The sequence below is a fragment of the Hyperolius riggenbachi genome, chromosome 8 (genome assembly GCF_040937935.1).
Source record: "Hyperolius riggenbachi isolate aHypRig1 chromosome 8, aHypRig1.pri, whole genome shotgun sequence".
Lineage (NCBI taxonomy): Eukaryota > Metazoa > Chordata > Amphibia > Anura > Hyperoliidae > Hyperolius > Hyperolius riggenbachi.
Window position 1 is genome coordinate 150,812,031 of NC_090653.1, and position 20,323 is coordinate 150,832,353.

The 20,323-nt window shown below is 42.3% G+C and overlaps 1 protein-coding gene across 9 annotated transcripts in view; it reads right to left on the reverse strand.

Annotated features, from left to right (window-relative positions):
* C8H8orf48 (chromosome 8 C8orf48 homolog) overlaps positions 1-20,323 on the reverse strand; it is a 77,229-nt gene that overhangs the window by 21,282 nt on the left and 35,624 nt on the right. For all 9 annotated transcript variants that reach the window (XM_068249637.1, XM_068249633.1, XM_068249630.1 and 6 more), the window contains 2 exons: positions 14,567-14,838; positions 11,750-11,833 (listed from right to left, as the gene is read on the reverse strand). In XM_068249637.1, coding sequence (XP_068105738.1) covers positions 11,750-11,833; positions 14,567-14,838 — 356 coding nt within the window. The remainder of the gene's footprint in view (positions 1-11,749; positions 11,834-14,566; positions 14,839-20,323) is intronic.

Sequence of the window (20,323 nt, forward strand, 5' to 3'; positions counted from 1 at the left end):
ACAACTAGAAGTCATAAAGGCTTGTTTCCACTGCTGTGGCTACCGCGCCAAATCCGCAGATAGAGTATAATGGTATAATGGTGTCGCCGGCCGAATTGCTTGTGCTAACGATTCGGCCGATATTTACATCCAAAATGGTGCGGAAGGCTGCAAATCCCATAGCTATACATGGCTCGGCTGATGGGATTCGTCTCCGCACACCAGGAAGTGACGCTGCGCGTCTCGCAGACGCATGCGTCACAAGTGGAAACAGGCCCTAAGTCTTTACAATCGAAACAGACACTTTGGAATCAAGCAGAACCAGGAAAAATTGGGTGTGCCATTGACACCTATGAAAATACCATCTACAGCTGGAAATTTTGTCACAGGGCACCCGAAAAATAGCAGCGGCAGAGTTCTGCTACAGCGTAGAGGAAGTCTACCTGAGAAAAATAGCAGCGGCAGAGTTCTGCTACAGCGTAGAGGAAGTCTACCTGAGAAAAATAGCAGCGGCAGAGTTCTGCTACAGCGTAAGAAAAATAGCAGCGGCAGAGTTCTGCTACAGCGTAGAGGAAGTCTGCTGGAGAAAAATAGCAGCGGCAGAGTTCTGCTACAGCGTAGAGGAAGTCTGCCGGAGAAAAATAGCAGCGGAGAGTTCTGCTACAGCGTAGAGGAAGTCTGCCGGAGAAAAATAGCAGCGGCAGAGTTCTGCTACAGCGTAGAGGAAGTCTGCCGGAGAAAAATAGCAGCGGCAGAGTTCTGCTACAGCGTAGAGGAAGTCTGCCGGAGAAAAATAGCAGCGGCAGAGTTCTGCTACAGCGTAGAGGAAGTCTGCCGGAGAAAAATAGCAGCGGCAGAGTTCTGCTACAGCGTAGAGGAAGTCTGCCGGAGAAAAATAGCAGCGGCAGAGTTCTGCTACAGCGTAGAGGAAGTCTGCCGGAGAAAAATAGCAGCGGCAGAGTTCTGCTACAGCGTAAGAAAAATAGCAGCGGCAGAGTTCTGCTACAGCGTAGAGGAAGTCTGCTGGAGAAAAATAGCAGCGGCAGAGTTCTGCTACAGCGTAGAGGAAGTCTGCCGGAGAAAAATAGCAGCGGAGAGTTCTGCTACAGCGTAGAGGAAGTCTGCCGGAGAAAAATAGCAGCGGCAGAGTTCTGCTACAGCGTAGAGGAAGTCTGCCGGAGAAAAATAGCAGCGGCAGAGTTCTGCTACAGCGTAGAGGAAGTCTGCCGGAGAAAAATAGCAGCGGCAGAGTTCTGCTACAGCGTAGAGGAAGTCTGCCGGAGAAAAATAGCAGCGGCAGAGTTCTGCTACAGCGTAGAGGAAGTCTGCCGGAGAAAAATAGCAGCGGCAGAGTTCTGCTACAGCGTAGAGGAAGTCTGCCGGAGAAAAATAGCAGCGGCAGAGTTCTGCTACAGCGTAGAGGAAGTCTGCCGGAGAACAATAGCAGCGGCAGAGTTCTGCTACAGCGTAGAGGAAGTCTACCTGAGAAAAATAGCAGCAGCAGAGTTCTGCTACAGTGCAGAGGAAGTCTGCCGGAGAAAAATAGCAGCGGCAGAGTTCTGCTACAGCGTAGAGGAAGTCTACCTGAGAAAAATAGCAGCAGCAGAGTTCTGCTACAGCGTAGAGGAAGTCTGCCGGAGAAAAATAGCAGCGGCAGAGTTCTGCTACAGCGTAGAGGAAGTCTGCCGGAGAAAAATAGCAGCGGCAGAGTTCTGCTACAGTGCAGGAGATGTGGGGGCATGCTGGGAACAGTAGTTCACTGGAGTTCAGCTTCACTGTATCCTAACTCCAAAATAGCGGCGAGTGTGGGGTGGTTAGTGTTAGGAGTAGGTAGGGGGTGATTAGTATTGGGCATTGCTAGGTGAGGGTTCTTTTTAGGCATCAATGAGGAGGCTTTTTGTTGAGCATAGATTGGTGAGGGGTCTTGTTAGGCATCAATAGGTGAGGGTTCTTATTAGGCATCAATGAGGAGGGTTCATGTAAGAGTTAGGTTCCAGTTATACAGAGAGGCAAAGTAGAATTTTGCTAAAATTACCAATAGAATATTACTGCTATTTTGCACATCCTTTACATAGATGCCTACACAATATCTAAATTACTTGGAGAAATCACGCAGCATTGTATTATTTGTATGCTGCATACTTGTAGCAATGCAGAGCCCCCTGGATACAGCACTCATGTTACACTGAGTTTGCTCTTATTCATTCCTGTGCTAAAAGAAAAAGAAAAAAATAGGAAATTATAAAAATTTCTGGGGGAAGGTGATGACAGCATGATCATCTCCATTGTGGAGGTCCCCGATGCCAGGGTCTGGCAGCACACTATGCACTCCACCAATGACAGCCATGGGATCGCTAGCAGACTTACCCTGTAAAGCAAGTGCCGGAAGATTCTATGTTGCTAAGGAACAGCACAATCCAGGAGTGCAGCCCACCCAACATTAATAATATTGATAGCACTTTATACATCATTGCACATTGAAAGAAAACAAGATTATTTATAAATGCATCAAACTTTCCTTTGCAAAGCAGTGTGTTGAAAAGCAATGTTCGAAGAGGCACACTTATTGGGTTTTTTTATTTAACTCCTTTAGACTTTCATCGTTTCACAGAGACCAAGAAATCATGTTTGCTGTTGTGCAGTGTGACTGAAGAAGAGGGGGTGTTGGAGACTAATGTCTAATAACAGTAGGAAAAGGTAACACATGAGCTATTCAGAAATGTATTTCAGGTGCGTGGAACAGTCTGTAGTTTTATGACCAGACATTGTACAGTGTGCTGGACACCATGCATGCTCCTGCATTACCTTGAAGATGCAAAGGCATTTGCATTTGAAACATTTGTGGAGCTCCACTCATTTTAACCAATTCACCACTGAGGGGTTTTTCCTTAGCCATTTGTTCTCTGGTATTTCTTCCCCAGTTTTTCTCTGTAATTTGCCTAATGAAGCAGGACTGTATCTGCGAAACGTGATGCAAAGTGGAGCACCCAATAAATGTTATTTTCTGAACCAAAAATAGCAGATGTGTCTGTCCATAAGGCAGGTAAGTCCACCACAACTACCCTTTTTTAACCTTTTTTTTTTTTTTTAGACGTTTTTATTCTTCATTGGTGCCTCTGTTCAAGCATTTCTACCCTTATGGACCAGAGCAAGTTTCACCTTTTAGCACTCCTTACCTTTCATTCACCAATATGACTACTTATCATAATGAAATGATCTATACTTTTTTTTTCTGCCACTAATTAGGCTTTTTTTGGGTGGTACTGCTAAATGCATTTTAACCTCCCAGGTGGTATGATTATTTCCGGACCTTAGGGGCTTTTCTGCACGTTTCAGACCCTAAAATCAGGAAAAAAAATCATGCCGCCAGAAAGCCTGCAGCAGCCCCTGCACTCATTCACCTCCCTGGGCTCCAGCGCTGCAATTTTCCCTCCATCCTCTAGGTGGCACTGTAACTCTGTAGTGAGATCACTGAGAGGGAACTCACCGGAGTGATTCAGAGCCTCGGAGGACAGGAAGGAGAATGGCTGCCAGGGAAGTTAATGGGAATAACAGGTAAGAAATAGAAAAAAAAACATTATTTCCCAGTTGTTGGCCACTATAGTTTAAGATAATACGTGCTACCATAATTAAAAAATGCACCTTTATTTCTAAATGAAATATCGGCACCATAAATTGTGATAGGGACATCCTTTAAACGGTGTAATAACCGGGACAGATGGGCAAATAAAATACATGAGTTTTAATTACGGTAGCATATATTAATTTCAAACTATAATGGCCAAAAACTGAGAAATAATGAATTTTATTCATTTCTTTCCTAATCTTCCTGTTAAAATGGATTTAGAAAATAATAATTCTTAGCAAAATGTACTACCCAAAGAAAGCCTAATTAGTGGCAGAAAAAACAAGATACAGATCAATTCATTGTGATAAGTAGCAATAAAGTTATAGGCGAATGAATGGGAGGTGAACGTTGATCGGATGCATGAGATTTTCGGCACTGCGGTGCTGAACCGGTTAAAGTTAAGGCTCGAAGTGGCAGACCAAGAAAAATCTCGGATAAACAGAAGCGACGAATGCTGAGAACAGTCAGAGCCAACCCACAGACCAGCACCAAAGACCTACAACATCATCTTGCTGCAGATGGAGTCACTGTGCATCGTTCAACCACTCGGTGCACTTTACACAAGGAGATGCTGTATGTGAGAGTGATGCAAAGGAAGCCTTTTCTCCACCCACAGCACAAACAGAGCCGATTGAGTTATGCTAAAGCACATTTGGACAAACCAGCTTAATTTTGGAATAAGGTGCTGTGGACTGATGAAACTAAAATTGAGTTATTTGGGCATAACAAGGGGCGTTATGCATGGAGGGAAAAACAACACAGCATGCCAAGAAAAACACCTGCTACCTACAGTAAACTATGGTGGTGGTTCCATCATGCTGTGGGGCTGTGAGGCCAGTGCAGGGACTGGGAATCTTGTCAAACTTGAGAGACGCATGGATTCCATTCAGAATCAGCAGGAATCAGTGACAAAGCTGAAGCTGCCCCGGGGCTGGATCTTTCAACAAGACAATGACCCTAAACACTGCTTAAAATCCACTAAGGCATTTGTGCAGATGAACAAGTACAACGTTTTGGAATGGCCATCTCAGTCCCCAGACCTGAATATAATTGAAAATCTGTGGTGTGAGTTAAAGAGAGCTGTCCATGCTCGGAATCCATCAAACCTGAATGAACTAGAGTTGTTTTGTAAAGAAGAATGGTCCAAAATACCTTCAACCAGAATACAGACTCTCATTGGAACCTATCGGAAGCGTTTACAGGCTGTAATTTCTGCAAAAGGAGGATCTACTAAATAATGATTTCATTTTTTTTGTGGTGCCCAAATGTATGCACCTGCCTAATTTTGTTTAAACAATTATTGCAGATTTTCTGTAAATCCAATAAACTTCATTTCACTTCTCAAATATCACTGTGTGTGTCTCCTATATGATATATTTAACTGACATTTTTTATCATAACAACCAACGATTTATACCGGAAAATCATGACAATAAACAAGGTTGCCCAAACTTTCGCATCCCACTGTATTTATACTGAAGGCACCTATACCTTGCTACCTATACTGAAGGCACCTATACCGAATTACCTATACTGAAGACACCTATACCTAGCTACCTATACTGTAAATGTCCTGGACTCAGCAAATTTTAAAGTAGCTCGCGAGCTGAAAAAGTGTGGGCATCCCTGTCCTAGAGGGTTCTCAACCAATGTGGTGGTGGATCATCTTGGCCAAGTGCATTGTCCTTCTCCTGACCCCCACCCACCGCCGCCTTACGAGGGACAGCTGGTGTACATGCTATACTGCAGAGTGAAGAGAAGGGTGCATAACTGTGGCAACATATGAGCACGCTGCGTTACTCTCATTAAGATGGACCCAGGGGGCACAGAGATAGTTCACACTTAGGGGGGGGGGCTATTTTTTTTAGGCATGGGGCCCTACAGAGTTGTTTGTGTGGGGTTTTTTTTTTGGGGGGGGGGGGAGGGGGTTGCTACACCCTAGATATGCCTCTGCCTGTCTTCTCTCCTCCATAGCAATAGAACATCTTAAAGGGATCCAAGCAGCTCTTGGCTTCAAATAGCTGCAAGGGCTGCCATTGTTCAGAAGCTCTACCCCTGCTGTTTTACAACTGCTGTTGTCCAGGCTAGGTGTGACATTCTTCAACTGTAACTGATGTTTTCTGTTTGAAGTACAATGGGGGTTTGTTTGTGGTCAATTAAAGAGAAACTCCAACCAAGAATTGAACTTTTTCCCAATCAGTAGCTGATACCCCATTTTACATGAGAAAGACAATGATTTTCACAAACAGACCATCAGGGGGCGCTGTGTGACTGATTTTGTGCTGAAACCCCTCCCACAAGAGGCTCTGAATACCGCGGTACTGCTGGCAAACTGCCACAATGTAACAATGTTCAGAGACAGGAAATAGCTGTTATTAGCTGTCTGTAACAGACAGAGCAGCTAGAAACAGCTAAATAACCTGCCCACAGTAACAATGTCACCATGTAATAAATGTCAGAATGTGAATCTGGGAGAGGAAAGATTTTACAATGAGCAAACACTGACTAAATCATTTATACATAATTATGGTAAAAAATGAAGCACTTTTTTTACTACATTATTTTCACTGGAGTTCCTCTTTAAGTCTAAAGAGGCAATTTCTTATCTGTTTTCACCATCTCCTGCTCAGCGACCGCAGGTCCTTTGCAGACAGACAAAGTGGCTAATTTAACTCTTAGATGTAAAAAAATGAGGTGAAAATAAAGTTTTTTTTAATAATAAACCACATTTTTAGAATGCATTTTTTATTTGCTATAGAGCTGCCCTGGGTGTTAAAAATGATGCTCGGTTCACTTTAAAATCAAGAAATGAGATCTGCATGATTCAACCATTTTCAGCTGGTTTAGGCAAAAAATATCACGCCTGTATGTGTTACTGATAATATGCCACAAGAGTGCAGTTGGACTAGATAAACATATTTTTCCAGTTGTTATTGTTACTCTGTTGAGAATGCGGTTTATGCATCACACCTCACATATGCAATGCAAACACAGGCACGTTGCAAGCCATGAGCCCCAGTTTATACAGCCCCGGGCCGACAGAATACCTAAGGATACATCTAGTGACGTTCACATGACTGTAGACAGCTTCACTGTGCTTTTGACAAGGCAGCAACAGACATTATCCATCAGTACCGGAGTGATGACTGGACATTTTAAGACTTTTAAAGAGTAAACTGAATGTAACCCTGTTGTGTTGACAATAACTGCCTCTTAGTGCTTCATTATATTCTTCAAATGCATCCTTCATTATGCAGCTAAATGTATTAACCAAGATCATTTTCAATATTATAGGAAGCAAACAATTAAGAGGTAATCAAGGCTTTATCTTGCTGTATGAAATGAGAAGACTAAACCCCAAAGGATAATGGTGAAAGCCTAAAATAAACAGATGCTTATAACACTTGGAAATTGAAGATTATCGAGATAATTGATTTAACTGCAATTTAACGCTAAATTCAATTGGGGAGGGGGGAGGGCGGAAATCTTTTAATAATATTACAAATATAATGATAAAATCATGCATTAAAAATGTGTGACGTATTTGAGTAACTATTTCAAGAACATTTATACCATGGTATACATTTCATACATCTGGGTACAGAGCTGTGAAAGACACCTCAAATGATACCACTCAGTGTGGTCAGTGTGCTAGTAGAATAAAGCTTCAGTTGATTGCCATAGAAACCTATAAGCTGGCCATATACAGGTCAATTTTGGCCTGATATGCCAAGCCAATTGCTCCCTATTCGATTGGAATTTGATTGAATAGTGACTGATGCCTACCTTACACGGCAAACTCAGTTTTAATAGATTTTTAAATAGGTACAAATAGGATTTTCTAGGATTCTTGTTCTCAAGAATTGGTCTTTTTGATAATTAACTTTATTTCCAAATCAGTTAACTTTGATACATAATAAGACTGATTTTAGTATATCTAGGGCATGGTTTGTCTAGCAGTGATAAACTGGCACTGGGAGACGCTGCATGGTGCTGACTGATGCTTGCTAGTGATTTTGCAGGGGCGTGCAGACATATTCCACTGACTCCAATTAAGGTTGAGTCACTTGTCAGCGCTACCAAAAAGCCCAGAGCAGGATTTTTAGCAAAGCCAGCCGGCACCATACTTTGTAATCTGCACTTTTTAGGAACAATTATGTTTTTAATGTCCTAGTATTGCTAGAGCTACTGATTCAGTGCAGCTTTATAACTCTAGGAAATGTAAGCTCCATTGCTATCAATGAAGCCAGTTCATACTGCAAGCTTGGTGTTAGATGGTGTTTATAAAACCCTGTTGTGGGCATTTATGGAGCTAGATTATACCTTCACAGGAGTCAATGGTAATACCTGTTAGTGCCAGTGGGCCTGATGCATAAAATAGCACAAACACATGGCAATATCACCCTTACTTCCGGCAGCATGTACCGCGAGTCATGCTATTAATGTGACCATTGTGGTAATCCGCGTTACTAATGGCAATGCTTTTAAGTAACGCGTGTTACTGTAGCAACAGTCGCCCTACTCGATTACCACAGGTAACCCTAATAGCGTAACTTGCGGTACACGCTGCCCAGTGAAATAACTAGAAAGTGTTAGGGTCCTTTTACATTATATCAGTTGCTCTTAGTTAAAAGTGGAAGGACAACTGATTTTGTAAGCAATGTCCATGTTTTCTTATGACTCAGTTTACACTATACAATACAATTTACAATACAATAAAATTTTGACTGAAAGCTTTTTTGACAATGCACTAAGTTAAAATGCATCAGTTTTTCAATGTATAGTGTGAAAGAGCCAAGTAAGTACCTCTCAGCACCTATTAAAAGCATCAACCAGCGCCTGGTAAAAGTGCCAGCCCGTTCCTTCTAAAAAAGCGAGCCAGCAAGTCTTAATAGTGTTATACAGCACTGACCAGCTAATGTCTGCTAATAGTTCCAGATAGCATTGACTAAAAGTGCCAGCCAATGTCTCCTAATAGTGCCATATAGCCCTGACAGAAAGTGCCAGCCAATGTGTCATAATAGCACCAGATAGTCCTGACAGAAAATGCCAGCCAATGTCTCCCTAAAATCACCAGTCTGCACCTGCTAAGAGCCAGTCAGGTGTACATCACCGGTGAACTGGGTCCTGGGTGAGCCAAATGACGGCTCTCCCTGCTGCTGCTCAAATCCCCAGTGGCGTAAAATACTATTCCTCCTCCGAGTTGTAGCAACTCCAAGGGAGATGTAATTCAAGGTCCAGCGTTCGCTGGAGCCCAGCGCCTTACACACCCCGCACAGTATTACATTACTGCTATGGGGTGCCTAATTTCAGCACTTGGCGCTGAGCGACGTACGCCAAAACCACCCACTTCACCAGTCAGCGCTAGCTTGTATCCAGCATTTACAGTGTAAAAGGGCCCTTAGGCCTCTTTCACATTACATAATGCGTAAATGAACCAATTTTGTGCATGGGTTATGACCTGCGGCGTGACATCGGGACGTTGTGGTGCAACGCTGATTAGCAGCAGTAGCTCTAATTCACCTGACGGGAAAATGCAGTCGCTGGACATTACGAAGCTCCAGATGCAATACAACGTAACGCTCTGAAACGCTTTGTGTAATGCGAAAGTTAACATGAAAGTCAAATACACGTTACCTTTCTAAACGCATCCCGGGAGTGATCCGTTAAAACGCATGGATCAGCTCCTAGTGTGAAAGAGCCCTTAATGCCATCTACAAATTCCAAGAATCGCTTGCAATATTCCCTATGCTCAAAAAAAGTGGGATCAGCGCATCACCAGGCCGCCCCTGAATGGCCTCAGCTCAGAGATGCGCTGAGCCCCCCCAGAAACTGCAAACGCACCTTGAACCCAAACAGAGGCTCTGCATATACACCAAAGGAAAACTATTAAGTGGGAGCAGCTGTGCTGAAAACTACCATATAATAAAACCCTGACTAGTGTCAGGAAGGACATTCGAGATCACATTATACACACTGTAGACCAACTCACACAGGTCAAGAGGACTTGGAAAAGACAACTTACCTGCTGGTTTGTCAAGAAGCCTGCGGGTGAGCAGGGATCTGAAGGGGGGTGTCACTCTCGTGGTGGCAGAGACTCTTTACAGCATGTGTTGAGCTCAAAGGTGTGTTGCCATGCAAGTTTCTCTGCGGTTTCCCTTAAGGTTTATTTCACCAGCTGTTCTACACTACTGAAGGGTTGTGGAGTGAGATTTATTTGCCAGATGCGCAGCTGTTTGTCAGCTATATATTTGCAACAAAACTTCATCTGACAGTCTGCAAACTGGGTGTAGTTAAAGAGGTAGAGAGCACAGTCAGTATCACACGTATTTGACCCGAGTCCCGATGGCAGATAAGATATTTCTCTACCTGACACTATAAGTGAAGCACTAGAAAACAAGACAATTAAAAGTACTGTGTATAAAGAGAACACCTGTAACTGATGGGTAAAATGTCACTGTGATAGCTGTGACTTTGCTTTTATAAACACTGTGAGGCATATCCGGTATTTACTTGCAACCTAATTTGCCACCATTATCAAAGGCTCCATTGAAGACAAGCAGCACATTGCCAGTACACCATTATAACCGTAAACTGTCTGTTGCTTGCCCTGTGCAACCTGCAAACAGGCATATAGCAGTTTATAGGACTTTATCTGCCCTGCACTTATTTATGATTTTCTGGTGACAATTCAGGAGGGTTTTACAGAGGACAGTGATTTCATTTATGTTATCACAATTAAGCCCCCTACACACACTAGATGGATGTTGTCCGGTGGTGATGTCACGTGGCAGGGGGTTGAGCAGGTAAAAAAAATGACCATCGCTCAGCTGAATTGATCCACTCAGCGGATCACTGGCTGGGTGGCTGTCGGGGGTCTGGGGCTGCTGTGCACACGCCGGATTATCGACAGAGGTAGTTGCTATCAGTCACCTCAGCCGGGTTTACTCTAGCGTGTGTACGGGAATCCATGGTTAGAGCTATTTGGACAGGTCTGACTAAGGCCCCATTTAAACTTAATCAGTCGGTACGCGCTTTTTTTCTTCTCTATAGCAGCGCATTGTGAAAAAGATTTCAGTTAAAACGTGTTAAATGTGAAAGGTGCCATAGGAAACATTTGCATTACTGTGAAAATCAGTTGACCTTTCAGTTATAACTGAGAGCAATCGATTAAGTGTAAACGGGGCCTAAGCCCATGCTGTGATTTCCCAAACACAGGATAAGTACATTATCATATATGGTTCCCCATCAAAAGTAGTTGTAAATATGGTAGGGACCCACTGACAGAACACTAACAAGCTGCAGTCAGAAGAAGAGGTGGCTCACCACCAGTTAGCACCAATGCAGAGTCCCAGGATCAAATCCAGGGAGCATTGCGGCAGAATGACTCCCTTTCTAAAATGGCTGCCACACATTGTTATCCTGCGTATTTAGTCTTCTGGTAAGAAGACTTTCCGGAGTTCACAGGCAATTATGTGGCTCCAAGTAGACCTGGTAAGCTATCAGAGAAGGAGGACCAGTCAGGTACAAGATCTACAGGCTCAAGTGGAACAAAGTCTGTAACTGGGAAAGGAAATGGGATAACTAAAGATGAATATGCATTAGAGGCCATCAATGTACTGTACATAGCGAAATATCATACACATTCAAAAAACATGTATCCAATTACTAAGGCAATGGATCAATCCAAGTATACTAACGACTTTGCAGAGCCCTGAAGAGCACATGCTACTATATTACATAGACCAGATTTCAGATCAAAATGGAGATGAGAGAAATCTGGGACACACCTTTACACCACCAATCACTTTCCCATATTCTCTCTCTGCAATCGGTACACTATAGTTTATTTTCTCCATTATAACAAAAAGGAAAATCCCATGAAGGGTCACCACTAGGGATAATCACAGATATGCAAATTGTTCCGAGTTGATGCACATTTATGCAAATGTATGCAGCTTGAAAATGGATTAATCAATTTAAACCTGGGTTCAAATTGATTGGTCCATTTTCAAACTGCACACATTTGCATAAAAATGTGCATAATTTCGGAACCATTTGCATCTCATTGATCATCCCTAATCACCACCATCATTAAACACAATGTTTTCACAGGGATTGAAAAATAATGTTTTTACTCACCAGAGTTAGGATGACGTTTATATGAATTAGGTGATTGAAGTTTCCTTTCAAGAACTGCTACCCACTTCTCAATTAAGTCCCTTCCTACAAGAGCAAAAAGTGTCACAAGGTTATATATTTGGATATCTTAAATAATTATAGAAGTTTGGCTTCTTAAAACAGAAGGTGTTTGCAATTCTTAAGGTTGGAGTGAACATATGAGGTCTCTCACAATGCATTACTGCTGAATATGCAAATTGTCCCTTGTTGTCCCTGTAAACTAGCCACACCTCCAGAACCACTGGAATGCAAAGATGTGTCAGCTTGTTAATTGTACAGAGCCACAATAATCCAACATGCATACAGACTGTTTCAGATGGCATGGATTAACGTGGCTCTATGTGGTAGGACTTCAAACATACAGAATACAGGTTGTCCAGCAAGCTCTTGGGGAACCAGAACTCCTAGGAGTCTTAAAGGGGCTGAAAGGAACTAAAAAGCCTCCTTACTACACTTGACCCATCTAGTTGCACATCCACACAACTAACACAACTGCCCAATTATGTAGGTTATCACACAAGGCTCAAAAACATTAACTTTTTCTCAACTAGTCACAATCTTAGCATGTGCAGTACTGTATTGCGTAAATATAAGACAGTAAATATTCAGTGTGAACAACCTTTGCTTTACGCACAGCAGCACATTACTTTGGTATAATTGCATACAATTTCTGGTATTCATGAGATAGGTTAACTAAAGCAGTCTAGAAAACTTGCTACAATTTAAGTGCAGACTTAGTGCACTATATCTATTTATTTATTTATTTGTGCATTAATATAGCAATGCATCTTCCACAGTGCTTTGCAGAGTATATAGCATTGTCACTAACTGACTTAGGGATTCATTTTATGCACATTTCTGCAAAGCGTATAGTGTGCAGTTTGCAAGGACGATAGAACTGCATAGATTGCACTTTGTGATGTTATCGCTTATATGTTGCATAGCAGTGTGTTTTGATAATGCACTCCTGCATTCATTTGGTTCGCATAACAGTGCTATCCCATTCACTGAATAGGATTGGCACTGCAATGGAGAGCAATGCAGGTGCATTGTGTTGATGTACACAAATGCACAGCTAACTCACAATCTACTCCGTACCATAGTAACAGGTTCACCATACTCTAAAGCCAGTTTACTAAAGGCAAACTATGTTACAGTATATTTTCAGATGTAACTATGATGATTTCTGCACAGTATTGTACAGTGTATACATTAAGATATGTTTCATGTTTATACATCTTTGTTAATTTATATCAATGATACATTTTAAAGCTGCAACAGTTTTTCAACTTTAGCAAAGAAGAATACCAAAAATGGGCTACACTGCAGTCTCCTTATATTAGTACTTTTAAAATGTTACATTGACATTGCAGAAACTGTTCATCAAACAGTAACACCTGGCTTTGATGACCTTGATACTGCCTGAATACCACCTGCCCTGACCCCAGCTTGTTACTACAAATCGGTTTCATGACCTCGCCTGGGGCCATATGCAATTCACTTTTTCACCTGAGTTTTCTCCTTGGTGATATTTTCACAATTTGTAAATAAAATGCCTTTTACATCATAAGCAAGTAAACTAATACTCAAAATAATTTTGACAGTACTTTTTCATTTACCTTTTGGTACTTTTTTCCATTGTAGAGTGCTAAAAAGCTAATTGAAATAGAAGATGATGAATTATCTACTAGGAGAAAACGCAAGTGAAAAAGTGAATTGGGGCCCTGGTCTCATTTCCACACTGCAGCATCACCTGCTCTCAGTGTAATTTGTGGGGCTTTTTTCAATGGCCTTTACCTGTTAATCACTTGCAACAAAGTAATCTGGTGCCTACTTGAGCCATTTGATCCTTGTTGATCTAGGCGTATGCATACATAGGGCCCGATCCAATTCACTTTTTCTTCAAGTTTTCTCCTAGGTGATATTTTTAATTGTTATCATAAAAATGCCTTTTAAAGTGAACCTGGGGGGACTAAAAGTTTTATACATACCTGGGGCTTGCTCCAGCCTTTGCGCAGATTGCTCCCACGCTGGCGTCTAAACCCTCTTATGCTCTGGTAGCAGCTCCGTTCTCTGCACCCGCGCGTGCCCGCCCCTCTCGAAAGGCGCGTACTGCGCCCATGCGGTACCACTGCGCAGGCACAAAATGTTCCCAGCTGCGGGAGCGAGACGGGGGATCATGCTTGGCCGCACTGCGCCGACTATCCCTGGAGAACGGGGATGCTACCAGAGCATCTAGGAGGATTTAGACGCCAGCGTGGGAGCAATCTGCAAAGAGTGGGCTGGAGGAAGCCCCAGGTATGTATAAAACTTTTAGTCCCCCTCATCTCAGGTACACTTTAAGCCACCAGCAAGCAAGAAAATACTCAATAATTTTGTCAATAATTTTTCACCTACTTTTCGATACTTTTTCAATTTCAGAGTGCTGAAAGGTTATTTTATATAAAAGGTGAAACATTATCTCCTAGAAGAAAACTTAGGAAAAAAAAGTAAATTGGATTGGGCCTATTTAAAGGAACTAGATTGATAAGGAAAAACAAAACTAGGACCTTATTTGACTGATTTATTAGAAAATGCAGTCATTTTTATTGCTCACAGCAGCGGATTGACAGGCACATAGCTGGTACTGCATTGCACAGGACAACAGTAGCAACTGCAAAACTGTGAATGATTTTTGAAAGTATTTCTGCAGAATAAGTGGTTTAAGGTAGAAAAAAGAATCAATACTGTATGGCCATCTTTAACATATATACTGTGGTTAGGTGAAAGCTTAATTACCGGATTTATTACTCTCTGAGATATCCTCAAATGCTTCAGATGTGATACTGCTGGTCTCAGGATCTGAACTATGATGAAAATCCACATGTGAGGAGAAAGATTCAAATGAATCATTTTCATAGTCTGGAGCAGATTCATCCGTAACAGATTCAAATGAATCACTTTCATAATTCCAGCTAGGTTCATCTGTAATAGATTCAAATGAACCACTTGTGTAGCTTGCTGCACTGTTCACAGATTTGTTGTGTTCCAGCAATTCCTCCTGATTAGCTCTGCAAAAGGAAAAACACAACATAGCAAGGTTAAAAAAAAAGCAACCTAAAGTGAAAATAAACGTATGAGATAATTAATTCTATGTGTAGTATGGATGATAAATAGAACATTAGCAACATTGAAATTTTTAGTTTAATGGCTTAATTTTTAAGATTTCATCAGGCGGTCACAGTGGCAGTTTGGGATCCACACTCTGCCTCCTTAAAGGACCACAATCATGAAAAAAAAAATTTCAGAGAATTTCTTAGTAGGCATAGTATTATATGTACCTATGTTTATCTGAACATGTGACTTCAGGTATGCTTTAAATGCAACTTTTCAAATGTTCCATGATAGTAGTACTATCATAGAACATTTGAAAATTTGCATTTAAAGCTTACCTGAAGTCACATGTACCCCTTCTAAGGTGAGATCTTGATCAACTGATTGAGCTAATATACATTATTAAGCAATATTTTTAGGTTTATGGGTAGGGGCAGAATAAATATTTTTTTGTACACACCTAGCAATTCATCAGGCTAGATTTTTTCAGCTACCTGTTATTTAATTCAAGATGAGGCCAGAGATTGGGATTCATGGCGATTTAACTTTCTGCCTCCTTTGTTGTAATATCCACCGGCCATACAATAACTAGGGCCAGCTTAACAGGTAAATTACCTACTTTGTCACTAGGGTTGTTATGCCCCTTAGTGACAAAAGCAAATATTTATACCCCTGGTTTGTGAAACTGTGTGCAGCTCAGCAAAAAAGAAAAAATCAGGTCTAAAAAAAAACTGAGGCCTGCTCATTCCAGGAGTAGAGCAATGCAGTGTGTAAAAGTCTTACATCTTTCATGAATTAAAAAAAAAAAAAAAAAAAAATAAAACATCAAGGAGATCCAGATACCTAAACTTCTACAGGGGTTGGACAAAATAATGGAAACACCTTGAAAATTAACAAAATATATTTTAATATGTTGTAGGTCCACCTTTTGCAGCAATTACAGCCTCAATTCTCCGAGGTATTGATTCATACTAATTGTGAATTGTTTCCAAAGGAATTTTAGCCCATTTTTCAGTTAAAACACCCTTCAGTTCTTTTAGAGACGATGGCGGCGGAAATCGACTTCTTACTTGAATCTCTAATAACGACCATAAATGCTCAACAAGGCTTGAGGTCTGGGGATTGTGGTGGTCAGATGAGATGCTTAACTTCATTAGAATGTTCCTCATGCCATTCTTTAACCGGTTCAGCACCGCAGTCCGAAAATCTCATGCATCCGAGCAACGTTCACCTCCCATTCATTCGCCTATAACTTTATTGCTACTTATCACAATGAATTGATCTATATCTTGTTTTTTACGCCACTAATTAGGCTTTCTTTGGGTGCTACATTTTGCTAAGAATAATTTTTTTCTAAATCTATTTTAATAGAAAAATTAAGAAAGAAATGAAAAAAATTCATTATTTCTCAGTTTTTGGCCATTATAGTTTGAAATTAATATACGCTAGCGTAATTAAAACTCATGTATTTTATTTGCCCATCTGTCCCGCTTATTACACCATTTAAACGATGTCCCTATCACAATTTATGGTGCCGATATTTCATTTAGAAATAAAGGTGCATTTTTTCAATTTGCGTCCATCACTATTTATAAGCTTATAATTTTAAATAATATAATAACATATTCTCTTGACATGCATATTTAAAAAGTTCAGACCCTTGGGTAACTATTTATGTTGTTTTTGTTTTTTTTTAATTGTATTTTTTATTTTTATTTTTAATAAAAAAAAGTGTATGTGGGTAATTTTTGGTGTGGGAGGGAAACTGTTAATTTTAAATGTAAAATATATATTTTTTTAAATTAAAAATGAATTGTGGTGCAGTTTACTATTCGGCCACAAGATGGCCACAGTGTAAAAAGTCCTAGATGCGAACGATTTCGCAACTAGGAACTTAAAAGCAGGGGAAATGTTTCCTGGGGGCAGAAATACCGCGCTCTCTGGAGAGAAAGCGTTGGTATTTCTGCGGGGAAGATAGATCGGTGAATGGGAATTATATTCCCATTCACTGATCGGGGGGCTAGCGGCGGGCAGCGGGAGCGCGCCCATTCGCGCACATGAGGCGGCGGCAGCAGCAGTGCCTATCTGGACGAGGAAGCTCGTCCAGATAGGCCGAACTGGTTAACAATTCTAGCTGTATGGATTGGGGCATTATTATCTTGAAAGATTACATTCCCCTCCGGACACAGTTCTTGAACCATAGGATGAACTTAGTCGCCCAAAATTCCTAAATAGTCTTGGCTGTTAATTCTTCCATGAAGGGAAATCATTGGCCCGGCGGATTTCCAAGAAATAGCAGCCCAGATCATCACAGAATCCCCGCCATGTTTTACAGTTGGGAGAAGGCAGTCTGGATGAAATGCTTCTTTCGGCTGTCTCCAAACATACACTTGGCCAGAGGTCGGAAATAAGGTAAACAATGATTCGTCAGAGAAAATCAAATTTTTCCACTGCTTGAGGGACCAATTCTGGTGGTTTTTACACCACTCTAAACACTTTGAAAAAAATGTCTTTGAGAGCAGAGGTTTTCTAATTGCAGTTCTTCCATGGAATCCAGATTTGTGTAGCTCATGACGAACGTTTTTTTGTGGAAACTGGGTTCTGTAGGTGTTCATTCAGCTCTGCAGTGCTTTTAGGAGCCGTGGTCTTGCGAGCTTCTCTAACAATTTGATTTAGAGACCGACGGTCTCTTTCAGACAACTTTGACTTTCGGCCATAACTGTGCTTTGCGGAGGACGTTTTTCCTTCTCTTTCAAAGGCAGTCATTACTTTTGAGCAGGCACGTGCAGAGAGGGGTGCTTAGGGTGCTCAAGCACCCCCCCTGGGGAGAACTATAGCCCCTGAGGCCCCTTCTCATCAGGGTTACCACTGTCCATCTTTGGATTGCAAGTCCGTCCAAATTACATTACATGTGTCCTGTCTGTAGTGCCTGTCCGTTTGGGACAGGCATTTATCAAAATAAATTATCAATAGCTGGCTGCAATAGGGGCCATGCAGTGAGAAGTATTAGGCTTCTTCTCTTTTCCCCACTTCCCTCCCGACCTCCAATCAGTAGCATTCCTTTTTTATGCTGATGTCTCCCCCAGCCAATAAGAGAGAGGCAGCCGGCTGACTGAGCCCGCCCCCAGTCTCCCGTGCAGACTAGAGTGCAGAGTCAGACCAGGCACAGGCAGACGCAGTAGCAGCCAGCAACAGGAGAGAGAGCTGCATACATTTGTTCAGGAAAGCCCCTCTTCTCCACAGCCAGCCAAGTATCAATGTGCTTCTCAGTGAGACTGTGTCATCTGCTCTGGGGTTCATATACCTCCTCTGCAGCCAGGAGCAGATGACACATAATTCTTCTATTTATGGGCTCCAGCTAATGGGCATTCAGGACCTAGCCTTAGCCTGGATCTCCTCCTACCTCTCCAACCGCTCCTTCACAACATTTTTCAATGGCTCCTCATCCGCTCCTACACCCCTCTCAGTTGGTGTTCCTCAAGGTTCCGTCCTAGGACCACTCCTGTTCTCACTCTATACTGCCTCAATTGGTAAAATCATCTCCTCCATGGGTTTCAATTATCACCTGTATGCCGACGACACCCAGATATATCTCCACACCCCAGATCTCTCCTCCTCTACCATGGACAAAGTCTCTGCCTGCCTCACATCCATTTCCTCCTGGATGGCTGCCAGGTACCTGAAGCTTATTTTGGACAAGACTGAGCTTCTAATATTCCCACCCCGCACAGCTGCACCCCTCCCAGATCTGCACGTCACTATTGAAAATACTACTATCCACCCTACCTCCCAAGCCCGCTGTCTAGGCGTTACTCTGGACTCTGAACTTTCCTTTACAGCCCACATCCAAGGTATTGTCAGATCCTGCAACTTCCACCTCCGCAACATCTCCAAGATCCGCTCCTACCTGTCACTTGACACCACTAAACTCCTTATCCATGCCCTTGTCATCTCCCGCCTAGACTACTGCAATTCTCTTTTATCTGGCCTCCCCTCTAACCGTACTGACCCACTTAAATTGGTAATGAATGCGGCAGCCAGACTGATACATTCTTCTCACCGCAGTGCCTCTACAACTCTGCTCTGTAAAGCACTACACTGGCTCCCCATCAGCTTTAGGATCAATTTCAAAATCCTGTGCTTGGCCTACAAATCAGTGCACAAGACCTGCCCGACCTACATCTCTGATCTGGTCCACAGGCACATACCAGCCTGCCCCCTCCGATCCTCCAATGACCTGCGCCTAGTCGCACCACGCATAACTCAGTCACACGCACGATTGCAGGACTTCACCAGGGCTGCCCCTACTCTCTGGAACTCTCTCCCACCAGCCGTCAGACTCGCCCCCACCTTTAATACCTTCAAACAAGCTCTCAAGACTCACCTCTTCACGCTCGCATACCCCCCTACACCAGTATCATAATATGTTCTGTTAGACCCCCTCTCAAAAGACGCACCTATTGTCTCCACCCCACCCTTTAGATTGTAAGCCTCTGGCAGGGCCCTCCTCCCTAATGTATCCATCTTGATTATGCAATCTTACTCACAACCACCCTTCTTGTAGACTCGAACAGTCTCTATCTTGACCTATGACACTGTATTGTTATCAAATCATTTGCATGATCTTGTTTTGTTGTGAGTTTCCGTATGTTCTACCTGTATGTTAACCCATTTATCTATTGTGCAGCGCTGCGTAATATGTTGGCGCTTTATAAATACAATAAATAATAATAATAATAATAATAATGTGCAGGGCCCTGACAGGCAAGGCAGGGCTGCATGTCACACACAAACTGCTGGCTCGAGTAATAGATGGAGTTTTGACCAAAATGAATGCTGATGCTGTGCAGATTAGTGTAATGCAGTCTGGAGTTGCACACAAAACTTTTGTTTTATTGTGAGGTGCATGTACTGTATTTTCTTTATATATGGTAATTTACTGAAAAACAAGCATGACTGATCTCCTTTGTGGAACTCATTAGTGCACAATGCAGACTTCTATACAGGCGATCCATAAATTAGATCAGTTATGCTTGTTTCTCAGTAATAAATATGAAAGACGCCTCGCAGTAAAATGAAGGTTTTGCGTACAACACCAGACTGCACCACCATAGCAAGCTTTGACCATAAGAAAGATGTCATAATCAACCCCACTGAGATAGATAGCCGACGTTGATTTTATAATATGATCAATCTACAGACTAGCCCCTCTTCAGCAACAGCACGCTGCTGTTGTCTATGTGCGAGACATCTCTGAAGACAGCAGCCAAGTCACAGGGGATGGGGAGAGCACAGCACCCAGTAGCCCAAGTAGCAGAAGATTACGGATTGGGGGAGGGGGCTAAGAGCCAGTGTCACCCTCACTACCAGCAGCGCAAAGTAGCGCCTAGACTCTAGAGTCATCCTCTCACACAGTAGCGCCAGTGTCACCCTCCCACCTAG